The sequence below is a fragment of the Pygocentrus nattereri genome, chromosome 24, assembly GCF_015220715.1.
Source record: "Pygocentrus nattereri isolate fPygNat1 chromosome 24, fPygNat1.pri, whole genome shotgun sequence".
Lineage (NCBI taxonomy): Eukaryota > Metazoa > Chordata > Actinopteri > Characiformes > Serrasalmidae > Pygocentrus > Pygocentrus nattereri.
The window spans coordinates 15,221,332-15,233,726 of record NC_051234.1 but is presented as its reverse complement, the minus strand read 5'-3'; the positions used below and the strand labels follow the sequence as shown (position 1 = coordinate 15,233,726).

Here is a 12,395-nt window from a genome sequence, read left to right as displayed (position 1 = left end):
ATCAATCCACACCATGAAGCGTGAGCAATGTGGGAAAGTCTTGGTGCACTTCTCTCGTATGCAGAAAGAAGCAGTTACTTCACACACACACACACACACACACACACACACACACATATATATATATATATACGTATATATATATATATATATATATATATATATATATATATATATATATATTTATATATTCCTGTGTTTATTTCTTATTTTAGGCTAAATAAAATCTGTCAGCACTACAGTTACTGCAGTTCTTATTTGTACTAATATTTCAACATAAACTGACAGTAAATTTAGGTTATTTGAGCAAGGGCTAATTACTACTAAAGATCTGGAATTGTATTTGCTACAGGCTTGACAGAAAACATGCTTTTTGATGTCTGCAGGGATGACTAACACTCTTCGTCATGAGACATGCAGTGATAATTTAGGAATGTCTTTTGCAAATAGTTTTTGGAATTTTCATTATTTGCATGCTTTTTTTTAATGGAACATGATGGTAAGTTATGGCTTGTGTGGGGGTTGACGTGTCATATATATATATATATATATATATATATATATATATATATATATATATATATATATATATATATATACACACACACACATATACTGGTTTTCAGAGTTGTACTTTCCTGTCTCACATGAACTTTTAATGAGCACTGTGTGAGCATGTGTGTGCACAGAACACAATGACATGCTTTATCTCTCATTAGGTCTGGTTTAAGCTTGATTATGTGTGTTTGTGTATGTGCAGATATTCAGTCATGTTTCTACAGTACTGAATAAAGGTATAAAATAAAAAAAAATAAATCAACCTTTTATTCATTAGTTAAACAACTTTATTTTTTCTGTACACATGGAAATGTGAAAAAGAAAAAAAAAATCCACATAACTGCACTACAGGTTGGTCAAAGAGGACCTGCTACAGTTCAAGAATTTATTAGAAGCCTCTTTTCCAATAAAACCATTAGTGTAATTCTCACAGAGTAAAAGGGTTATGTAAACAGTATTTCAGGGGAGGGTAGTACCAGTAAAGTAATTCACATTTTCACAGCAGAGGTTTGATTGATGTGAGAGGATGCATCAGGTAGTGTATCAGTGGACACAAATTCAGCTGTGTTAAGTCTAGCAATAAAATATTAGCACAGAATATATCTTATCAATGGACACTGCAGCAGATGTCTGTAATGGCATCTATGATGTTGTAATGATCTTCATCCATGTGTACTAAACCTTTTCCTTCAAGGAACATTGTGCTATACTGACAGATTCAAGAACATTCTTTAAAGCAGCTCAGTCTTTTCGTAATTTTAAAATGCTTTTTGGTCTTCTATTTGCACAAATGCATTGATGCACTAGGAGAAAGGAGATGAGACCTGCTTGTTCAGACTCACAGACAATAAAGACAAAAGAGTAAAGGAAAAACCAGACAGGCAAGAAAAAATAGCTTGGTAATCACATTTACACCATACTATCCTATTCAGCAAGGCTTTATTTATTAAGGTTACAGCATATTTCTCACAGTTATTAATTTTTTGGCATGCATTAAGAAGTGTTGCTTTATGTCACTTTTGCTCAAATTACACTAAAAAGAAACACTGTCAGTTTGATGAGACTGAGACAGGAGAATGTGCTGCTGTAGAGAAGGTCTCCTGCATTCTGGGACCTAATTATTTCAACATTGTGGCTACATTTAGCCTTCACTGCTGGTCTAGGAGACAGCCTTCACTCTCTCCATCTCTAAAGTGGCTTTTTTATCAACAAAACATAAAACTAAACGGAAATGTTTTTGAGTGCATAAGGTTCTCTAGAATCCACCACACCTCCAATCTCATAGCAATAAAGGCACCATGGTTTCAAAGCTAATTATTTCCTCACTACTATCTAAGTGTTTATACATGGTAATATGTGTGTGTGTGTGTGTGTGTGTATCACAATTTTTGAGCTCTATGGAATGTTCCATTCTGCCAGTCTTTGCCTCTCAGCCGAGTCAAAGGTGTGTGTTCCCTCATTCCTCAGCAGCAGCTAAAACACACACAACAGAAGAGCACATGGGTGGGTCAGGGTTTATACACCCAACACTGTAACCCAGTGATTTGGTGAGTTTTTAACTTTTTTTTAAAATAAAGGTTAACAACTAGGTAAAGTAAGGGGTTAATGAGTTTGAGAGCTTAGTGATAGATGTCAGCCACATTATGTTTTGCATTTTTACCAGCCAAGACAGCTTCAGTCAGAGCCACTGCTAGTTTGGTCTCAACAGTCTCAGCCTGAGAGACTGCACCCTCCCCCACACCACCTACAAAACATGCATGTACATGTGCATGTGCATGCGCATGCACACACACACACACACACACACACACACACACACACACACACACACACACACACACACACACACACACGAAATCAGAGCATACCTAACATGTCTGGGGTGGGGGGAGGGGGTTGTTGTAAACAGACAGCAATCAGAAGAAAAGCTTCAGTAACATTAAGAATGGTGAAATACTCCTTGGAGTCAGAGCATGAGAGAAAAAAAAGACCTATATGTGAAAAAAAGAGACCAAAAAAAGGAGTAAGTGAGAGAGAGAGAGAGAGAGAGAATGCTAAGAAGCCGTAATCTAAAAGTACAGTTGTGTTCTCTGTGTCTGAGAGCATAACAGCATAACTCCACAGCATATGACTCTTAACATCAGAGCTGTTAGCAGTGCTGTATAAAAGTCACCCTGTATATGATGTATATACACCAGATATTTCACCAAAATCTAAGATATAATTATTTTATTTCATACCTTACTTTTGCACAATCTACTGCCATTTTAAAGAAATAAATCAACAAGTTGCAGCAAAACTGTCAACACAGATAAACTTAAAATTTTGTCTTTGACAGAGGGGAAAAACAAGCTCCACTCTCGCTTCAGATCATAAAACATCCATAGGCCTTTCTGTCCATCCTTCCTGTGAGTAGCCAACTCAGCGCTATGGGACTGAAAGGTTGTGTAAACTGTCATTACTGTAAAAATGATAGACAAATATTATATGTAGAAAATGTTTCTATTGTTTTATGTTATTGAGGTTTCTGTGAATTTTCTATCATGTTCCTGTTTTTTTCCCCCTAACACTGAAAATGAAAAACTTGGCTGTTTTGAATAGAAATCAACTGAATAAAACAATGGTCTCTGATAGCTGTGATCCCATTCCAAGTATAATATAGCACTTCATAATAAGTTATTAGGAAATTATTATGAAATTAAGTCATACTTGTAGCATTATTATACTCATTGCAGCATTGGCCTGATGACTTCACACTAAAAACTGCCTAATAATAAAATATTGCAGCATAATATAATGTTTGAACTGTAGCTCTGTCAGTCAGAAAGCTGGCATTTACACTGGCCTCCACACACACAAAGTTAATATAAGCAGAGGCAATGGAATGACACAATGTGATGGACCATGATGTGTGAAAGTCTGTGTGGATGCATGTAAGCAGCTGTTGTATGTAAGAATTCTTAAAGAGAACGACACTCTGGGTGACAGCATGCAATACTATGGCTTTTTGTCCTCTCTACTACATTACAGGGACTGTTCAGCATTAAAACAATATCCACTGTGTTCATGAACAGGGCTGCATAGGTTGTTTATCAATATATGTACAATTCCTCTTAAAAAAGAAAAGGAATTAAGCCTGTATTATATGTTACTATATGTTACACCATGTCTAACTCTCTAACTCAAGAAGATCTACTTTCATGCAGAGTACAGATATAATCATTTTTTTCCCTGAGATGATATTTATTGTGAAAGCATACAAATACCAGCTTCATTACGCTATGCACAGGTACAGCCCAATCCAGAGCAGCATAGTGAGGACTCAGTGTGGTCCATGGTGTGGTAGTGTATTTAATGAATATCTACCTCTTACTTAACAGAGATTTCCACACTTCATGGTAGTTTGAAAACCAGTTTTTTTAAAAATGATTTTGTTTGCCAGCAAGGGTTGTCTTAGAGGGCCATATCACTGCAGAATGTAGTGCCTATGCTGCTGTAAGTAATGAAGAGGTTTATACTAAAAAAATCAATGCAAATAATATGAAATATACAACAGGTGAGATTGTAGATTTTTGTGCCAACATGTTTAATCAATTTTAAACAAATATAATGTATAACCCATCTTACCCTTGGGGGCTTCTGGGGCCTGCATGGTAGACTTGACAGGGGTGTTTGCATCTATACTTGTTGCTGCAAGGGCTGCACTTTCTTGTGCTGCTTGCAGAACTACTGCTGCTGCTGCAGCTGCCGCAGCCTCTACATGAATTGGCTCTGGACCACTGGGCGGTGGAGCATCGGGTTTTGTCTCCGACTGAAGTGTAACTGCTTCAGGTTCCTCTATTGCAGTGGGATCTGCTTCTGCTGCTACAAAGTTTTCTTTTGGGGTGGGCTCAGGGGCTGGAGTTGATTGGAGATTGGAGTTGATAGGTTCTGCAGATGGGGCAGCTTCTACAGGTGTGGTTTCTGGAGCTGCAGTTGGTTCTACAACTGAGTTGCCCTCTGTAACTGGTGCTGGCTCTGTAGCAAGTTCTGCAACTGGTGTGGGCTCTGAAGCTGGTTCAGGTTCAGGAGCTGGAGAGGGTTCTACAGCAGGAGTGGGAATGATGGTAGGCTCTGCAGTCATTTCTTCTGGAGCTTGTGCGGCCTCTGACATCTGTGCAGCTCCTGAAACTTCAGAAGCTGCTTCTAATGGAGCAGCTGCTTCCACTGGGGCTGCAGAAACCACTGGCTCCTCAGCAGGTGGTGACTCAACTAGGAAAAGAGTATCTGCGTCAACATTTTCTGCAGGTACAAGAGCTGCAGCTTCAGCAGGACACGTCCCTTCCACAGCAGCACTGGTCACAGTGACTTTCTGTTCCATAATCATCTCTGCAGGACTGCTCTCTTTTTGTAGGACTGGAGGCTCGATGGGAGCTTTTGGCTTCTCTAGTGCAGTACTCTCTGGACCCTCAGTAGTCTGGATCAGGTCACTCTCAAATGTCGGTTCTTGTACCAGTTCCACATTCTGCAGGGCATCACAAGTAGAAGGAGCCTCTTTGAGCCCCCGCCCAGGGCCCAGTTCTTCTGGCAGGGCACTCTGCACTGGTAGATGCATCTGGTCTGCTATTGTTTCAGCATCCTTTGCTACAATACCGTTACTGGCAACTAGAAACACACCAACACAGAAGAAGAAGAAACAAGAAGCATGCTGCTTTGTAGGGACAAGATTTTAAATATCATTCAGATCATGCTAACAAATGCAGCTACTGTTTAAAAAAGCATTTAAAAAATTTTTAATTATATGACCACACACTGTTAGATACAAATAACAAATAAAGACGAATATTTATTTATGGACCACTTGGTGACTTAAATTTAGCAGCCATGGGCTAAATGGAGATTTGTTTGATCATTCAGGCCTACAAAGAATACTGGAGACCAGTAACAATAGAAAAGCAGTACACTAACAAGTCTAAAAGGAAAGGGTCTACCAAGTTTATCAAGAATTCTGTTCGTGGAAACCTAACCGTACGTGGACACTGTGAAAAGCTGTTTAAATTAACATTCTGAATCAGAATTGAAAACTTTTGAGCAGTGAAAAAGGTGACAAGTTCAGAATTCTTTCCCCTGTGATGGGGTCTTTTCTGGGAGCAAATTTTAGTGATTTTAACACAAAATTCTGGCGCACTTCTGGTGGTGAGACTAAAAAACAGAAGGTATTGCTATGGAACTATGATTTAATTCATTGAGTTCAACAACTATGTAAATACAAGCCATATCCAAATGTAGTACTTTTTTATAATACATAGGTATTATTTGTGAAATGTCTGTTTACTATACCTATGCACCTTTAAAGCTGACAGATCTATACATATTTTGGAGTGACATACTCTGACTTTTAATGTCTACATATTGTTACAACAGCATGGTTCAGAAAGTGAAGTGCTGGAATTGCCTGCCTAAAATGTAGACCTGTCTCCCATTGACAACGTACAGTGCATTATGAAGCACAAAATGACAAAGAATATGACCCTATACTAAATTGTTTGTTTCCACAAACAATTATTAGGTATTATTAAAAGAAAAGGTAAATACGGTAATAATCAGCTTCTGCCCCAAATTTTTGGGAATGTGCTGCAAGCATCAAATATGGAATGTCTGTATATTTACAAAAAACCCATACCTCTGATTAAATAAAATAATGAACAAAATTTTGTAAAAAGCCACATCTCCAGAAGGTGGGTTAGTGACCATTGTGCTAGAAAAAAGACACCATAAAAATAACTATAAACCAATAAGACAATAAATCATTGTTTAGACATGTCAGTTAAAAATCATTTGTTCACATAAAGACCTTCTTCACTGTGTGAGATATTTTGGCTTTTGTAAGGTAAATATGCTAAGTCTGGGTATTCTGATTGTCATCCATGCATCACACACAGTAAAGCTGATATTAAAGGCTGCTGTTTGTGTCCTCTTCTGAAGTTGATTCTGGGTTTAGTCTGAAGCTCCCGCTTCCTGCTGCTGCTGGAGAGAGGATTCTACAGCCCACGAGCAACCACTGGAACGGAATGTGATGGCATAGCACAAAATATGAAAATAGGATTAATGAAGAATAACATTCTCTGATCTTTAGCTTTCAATCACTCTATCATGTCTACAAGATGAAAACATGTCCACTTGCAGGTAACATCTTACAGGAAAACTGCTGTGATAGAGTTTCCAGTTCGACAGAAGAAATCAAAAGCTCAGATGCAAATATGTTCATCTTTAAAGTACCCTACAATACATATTCAATAAAATCCTGAAATTAAGAACAGTAAAATTACTGATGACTAATGGCTTTCATAGAGCCAAGTTAAAAAAAAATTAAAGTGAAGTAAATAATGTAGAATTATTGTATGTGTGTCATGGGCTCATGGAAATAAACAAATACACCCAGCTTTGCCTTTGGTGCAAGTTTGAGGCTCTTCCTGTAATGCAATATCCTCAGATAGACCTGCAATTTCCTGCTGGTGTAAAGTGGTGCAGGCAGATGTTTGGCAACAAGAGCCAAGATGAAGACTAGCCAAAGATGACAAGACTCTCCCGTCAGGGAAGAGGGGCACTATAGAGCTGCTACAGACAATATGTCACAACATTGACTGCCCTGCCCTCATGACTTAAGCACATCTGAAGCATGATGGCCGACAATGTTCCGAACTGTTCTGTTCTGTCTGATACACACTGGCACTTTGCATCATAACACTAACACTGTCCCTATTCTTTCACTATAGACAGAAATATTGACCTCCACTCATCATCTCTCTATTGACACATACTCTGCACAAGGCACTATACAGTACAAATTATTTCTTTAGTGTAAATTGTGTTTTTAGAAGATCCCTCTAATTTTTCTGCTAAGTAGAGCATTGCCACATGGGTATCAATCTTGTTCTAAAAATCCAATGCTGAACAAAAAGTTATGATATAATGAAAGGTTTCCTGCCCCACTTTTGTATCTCTAGTGTGTCAGACATGGCTAATAGTCCACTACAGTAAAAGTGCATGGACACTTATTTGTGGTTTGGTTAACATATATAGCAACCAATTCAAACAGTGCTTGTTAAGTATTAGAATATGGAGGCTGTGACATTAGGCTTAGTAACTGCATTACATGATGGTGGATTATAGCCCATATTCATTGATTCCACTTTAGTATTGGAGTAAGTGTATTTTGGTCTTAATCTGACAAAAATCTTAATTCTGAAATAATTTGTGAGAGAAATTTGGCTAAGGAAGAGGTAAATTAGAATATGAAGTTCAGAAGAAGTAAGTCCTGTGTAGTACTGTAGTACTACATAATGGCATCTCACTCAACTTTTTAAATTGCCATACTGTGGCAACAACATTTGGTGCAGCCAGATGATTTTATGTATAAATTAGACGTGTACTTTGAACAATAGAGTGGAATATACAGATTACACTTGTAACTTTGATTTTTGATCCACAGAGTAATTTTAATTTTGCTATATTATCCAACTGAATAACCAAGTATTATATGATATACCTAATACAAAAAATAAATATAAAAAATGAAAAAAAAAAACACACACAAATTATGTCAAATGTTATTAGTTAGAGTTGTACTAAATGTTTTCCTGAGGCAAATCTCAGGCAAATTTGTGCTGCACAGGCATAGTAGCACAGAAAAATGGAAAAAGAATCAAATGGCACAACAAAATTTAAGCTTCATAAAGCATATCAAAAAGAATACAGAGACTATCCACAGCAACATGTTTTGTAAGTTGCCACTGGAATTACTGAAAACAAATAAAAAGAAACAGAAATGTGAAGGCTGTGTATTTAGCTGGTTGCTTCATTTAAAATGGATATGAGTCACAAAACACAAACCTTACGATAAAATTTAATATGGTGTAGTGTTTTAAAACATCAGGTTCAGGCTGCCCTCATATGTGCTTTAGTCTGGTCTGCATAAATGTTGGATTTAGGAACAGGGTCATGCTTCCCCAGTGACTTTTTGCCACACAGTACTTTTAAAAACCTTAAGCACTTACAAGCTTGCATCTACAGCTCCAGAGAACACTTCTAATTAAGCTTTCTGCTAAATGGAGGTTCTGTAAACTTTAAAAAAGTTCATCACAACCACAGAGTATATTTACAATTTTTTTTTTTTTTAATAATCGTCCAGTAAATAGATTTCTTTTTTGTTTTTTTTTGTGGGGCGGGGTATTAATTAAGAGTATTATTAAGGAGCTTTTCTCTTTTTTCTGCAGTAACAGTCTTTATTCCTCTGGGAAGGCTTTACATTACATGTTAAAATGTTGTTGTCAGGACTTGATTGCATTTATGCACATAACAATTAGTGAGGTCAGGTACTGATGTTGGACAATTAAATATGGGTCACAAACTCCAGCTGAACCCAAAGATGTTTAGTGATGCTCCCCCACTCAAAAGAATGCAATCCTGTTGCTCAGTAGCCCAATGCTGGGGAACTTGGATTGCACTGTATCTAGCGGAATACTCCTGGTTTTATCCTTATGGATGCAGTGATGCACAGCTGATGTGAAGACAAACAAGACTGGTTAGACGAGAACAGAAAGATCCCTGCCTGGGGCAGTCACTGAACTATATTGATCAAGTGAACTGCAATGTAGAGCTCTGAATGGCAGACAGGAGAATGTAACAACATTACTGACTCCTCAATCAGAATGCCCCTATTTAGCTCATTTTCTAACTTTGGAAACATGTATGCTCCACTCTACCATTCTCATGTATTCCTTCAGAGAGGACTTGACATGCAAGGACAATGAGGCATTAGTTGACAATTCTCTACTTTATTTTTTTTTCAATCATCAGGTATAAAGTCACCTGGTCAGGAAACAAAAAAACCTCCAGGTTATTCTGCACATTTCTAACAGTTTTCAAGTAAACTTTCCAATGCCATTAGGAGAGCTGTATGTAGGCTTCAATATTCAAATTTTACATATGTCTTATTTAGTGTACACTAATGCATTTAATACACACTGCAGACAAAGCTGTACCACAATATATACCACTACAATCACAATATAATATTAGGTCTATATCAATAAGACCAGCCTGAATTATCTTCGCTTACGCTTCGTGTAAAGGACTTTTATTTGAAAAAAAAGCAGCAACCAGAAAAAAACAGACAAAAATATTATGATTTAAATTTTTTTCCAATGTTCTGAAACCTCTGTCTGCTTAGTCATGGACATTTTATACTCCACGTTAGGCCTATTACTTCTTAAGGCCATGTACCCTTTATATAGAAAACAGCCTTTTTTGTGCACAAAACTATAAATTACTTCAGGCATTTTTATTTAAAAAGAAATATCCTTATTTACATTTCTGGAGATTTACTGATTGTAAAGCTTAATTTTGAGTATTCATATACTGAGTATTCCTATTTGATGTATTCATTCAAAATGTGTTTGAAGTCATATTTATTTGTTTGATCGTTTATGGTCAAGTCGACACAAAAAACACAGCTAGGGTATTGTACCGGAAAGTCAGCTTAACGCCAGTCAACTTCATCTGAGTTTAAAACTAGGACGTGGAAAAGAACTTACCGAAATCCGTGTCTCCGTTGGTTTCTTCGGGTTTAGTGCCTGGTCTGTTTTCCTGAGCCACAGTCTGAGTGCTAGACGACGAACAGCCCATCTTTCCACCAAAGTTGGAACTACTGCAGGCCCAACTTTAAAACACAAAAACTCACTATCTACAATTTATTCGGAACTCTGAAATGCTCTCTGCTCGGTGTCTAGCAAACACTGAGTCGCATTATCTGTCTTCGTCTGCCTGTCCTAGCATGACCAGCCCTGCTTTCACACTAGACCAGCACGGTCTGTGTACCACTACGTTAGGCACAGCACAGACTGAGAAACAAGCGCCGAATAGTAGTGATGCGCGGATCGATACTGAAATATCGATTCCATCGATACCAGGTCTTTATGTTCTAAAATCGATTTTCAAATCAAAATATCGATACTTTTGATACTTCAGTCCTTTGAGGTAATGCAAAGCACAAACAGGAACACTGTGGAAGTAACTAAAATATTGAGATCTTGTCTAAATGATATGCGGTTGGTGGGAACTACTTTTTCTTCCGCCTGGGTCAGTGCATAATGCGTAAGTACTGCGGCACGCTCACACAGACGCTCACTCAGTCTACGGCGCTGTACGTACGCTATGGCGGAACGCAAGAGAAGTCATGTGTGGAGCTATTTCAGCTCCACAAACAGCCAAGATGCTGTTTGTGATTTGTGTAAAAAAACTATAAGGAGTTGTGGCAACACAACAAACCTTGTTAAACACCTTAGGGTAAACCACAAGGCCAAACATGAGGCTTTCATGCTTAGGCGGACAGAAGAGGAGAGCACCGTGTCAGATGCTGCTAATGCTAGGGCAAGACAGACATCTCTAGCGGAGTCCTTCGGCTTCGGTGCCGCAGGCAGACACTACCCAGGTACAGAGGGAGAAAATGTGAAGCCTTAAGCAGCACTAAGCGCTGTTACTGTTAAGAGTTGTTCAAATCAATACCATAAATATGGTTATGAAGTAAATAACGAAATAAATACACGATTCAACAAAAAGCTGCATAAGTTTAGCTTAGAGGAAAAAATATGTGCATCACTGGGTGATTTATTCAGGTAAGGTTTGCTAACGAATTGATAAGTATTTATAATTGATAACTATAAATTATTTAAAGTAGATTACATATACTAGGTGTCACTAAGTTATAGTAATTGTGATAAAACAGCCATGGTGAACTTTCAGTGAACATTTCATAAAATGTATCTATTATTATGTACAGTCAGGCTAATTTGCTGTTAAATTAACATATAAAAATGTAGGTATTGTCAACCTTCTGCAATTATTGTGGCATTTATTTATTTAACTAAATATTTTACTGCCAATTTCAATTTCAGTTACCCAGTATTATAAAACAGCAAGTATTTAATTTGTTTTGCCCTGTGATTTTATATTGTTTGAAGATGATTCCCCAAGAGCAGCAACACTCACAAGATGCTGGGACAGATGATTGTGAAGGATCTCCAGCCTCTGTCCATAGTGGAAGACCAAGGTTTCCAAGCATTTGTGAGAGCTCTTGACTCTAAATATAATCTCCCAGGAAGAAAAAAACTGACAGAGACTCATCTTGTTAATATGTTCGATGAATGCAAAGGCAAAGTAAGGGCGTCTTTGCAAAATGCTTCTAGTGTTGTAATAACCACTGATATGTGGACTTCAGTTTCCACAGAGGCATATTTAACTGTAACATGTCATCTAATTGAAAACTGGCAATTGAGGGAATTTGTGAAACCCACACTTTCCAAGGGCAGCATACAGCAGATAATATCTGTTTAACACTTAAACGAATCACAGATGAATGGGGCATAACTGACAAGGTTGTTGCAGTTGTGACAGACCATGGTGCAAATATGGTAGCTGCAGTGCACAAGGCTGGATGGAGGCATCATCCATGTTTTGCACATACACTAAATTTAGTTGTAAAGGACAGTATAAAAACTGTCCCAGAAGTGGTGAAAGTGCTGGAGAAATGCAGTGCGATCGTGTCCTTTTTTCACCACAGCACACAGGCCACACAAAAGCTCAGGGGTATTCAACAACAGTTGAAAGTGGCAGAGCACAAGCTAATCCAGTCAGTAGATACCCGCTGGAATTCAGTTTTTTACATGCTGGAGAGGATATGTGAACAAAATGAAGCTGTGACCACTGCCCTCTGCCTTTTAGGGAGGAATGCACTGTGCTTAAATCAGGGAGAACTATCCCTCATCAAGCAAACAGTTGATGCATTAAGACCATTTGAG

General features: G+C 37.8%; 1 protein-coding gene across 1 annotated transcript; it reads right to left on the bottom strand.

Moving 5' to 3' along the window:
* Window positions 1-822: 822 nt before the first annotated feature.
* On the bottom strand, window positions 823-10,437 carry LOC108411426 (cell wall adhesin EAP1-like). Its single transcript, XM_017682987.2, has 4 exons — window positions 10,134-10,437; window positions 4,186-5,202; window positions 2,219-2,302; window positions 823-2,031 (listed from the first exon to the last, which is right to left on the bottom strand). Exons 1-4 carry the CDS (start codon window positions 10,222-10,224, stop codon window positions 2,015-2,017), a joined length of 1,209 nt encoding a protein of 402 aa, XP_017538476.2. The 5' UTR covers window positions 10,225-10,437; the 3' UTR covers window positions 823-2,014.
* Window positions 10,438-12,395: the final 1,958 nt, after the last annotated feature.

What these genes read in the sequence shown, in the direction of transcription:
- LOC108411426 (XM_017682987.2), bottom strand. Translation starts at nt 10,224, where the DNA reads ATGGGCTGTTCGTCGTCTAGCACTCAGACTGTGGCTCAGGAAAACAGA. An exon ending in CAACGGAGACACGGATTTCG is followed by an intron (nt 5,203 to 10,133) that starts GTAAGTTCTTTT and finishes GTGTGTTTCTAG; the next exon opens with TTGCCAGTAACGGTATTGTA. An exon ending in GGCCCCAGAAGCCCCCAAGG is followed by an intron (nt 2,303 to 4,185) that starts GTAAGATGGGTT and finishes CATGTTTTGTAG; the next exon opens with GTGGTGTGGGGGAGGGTGCA.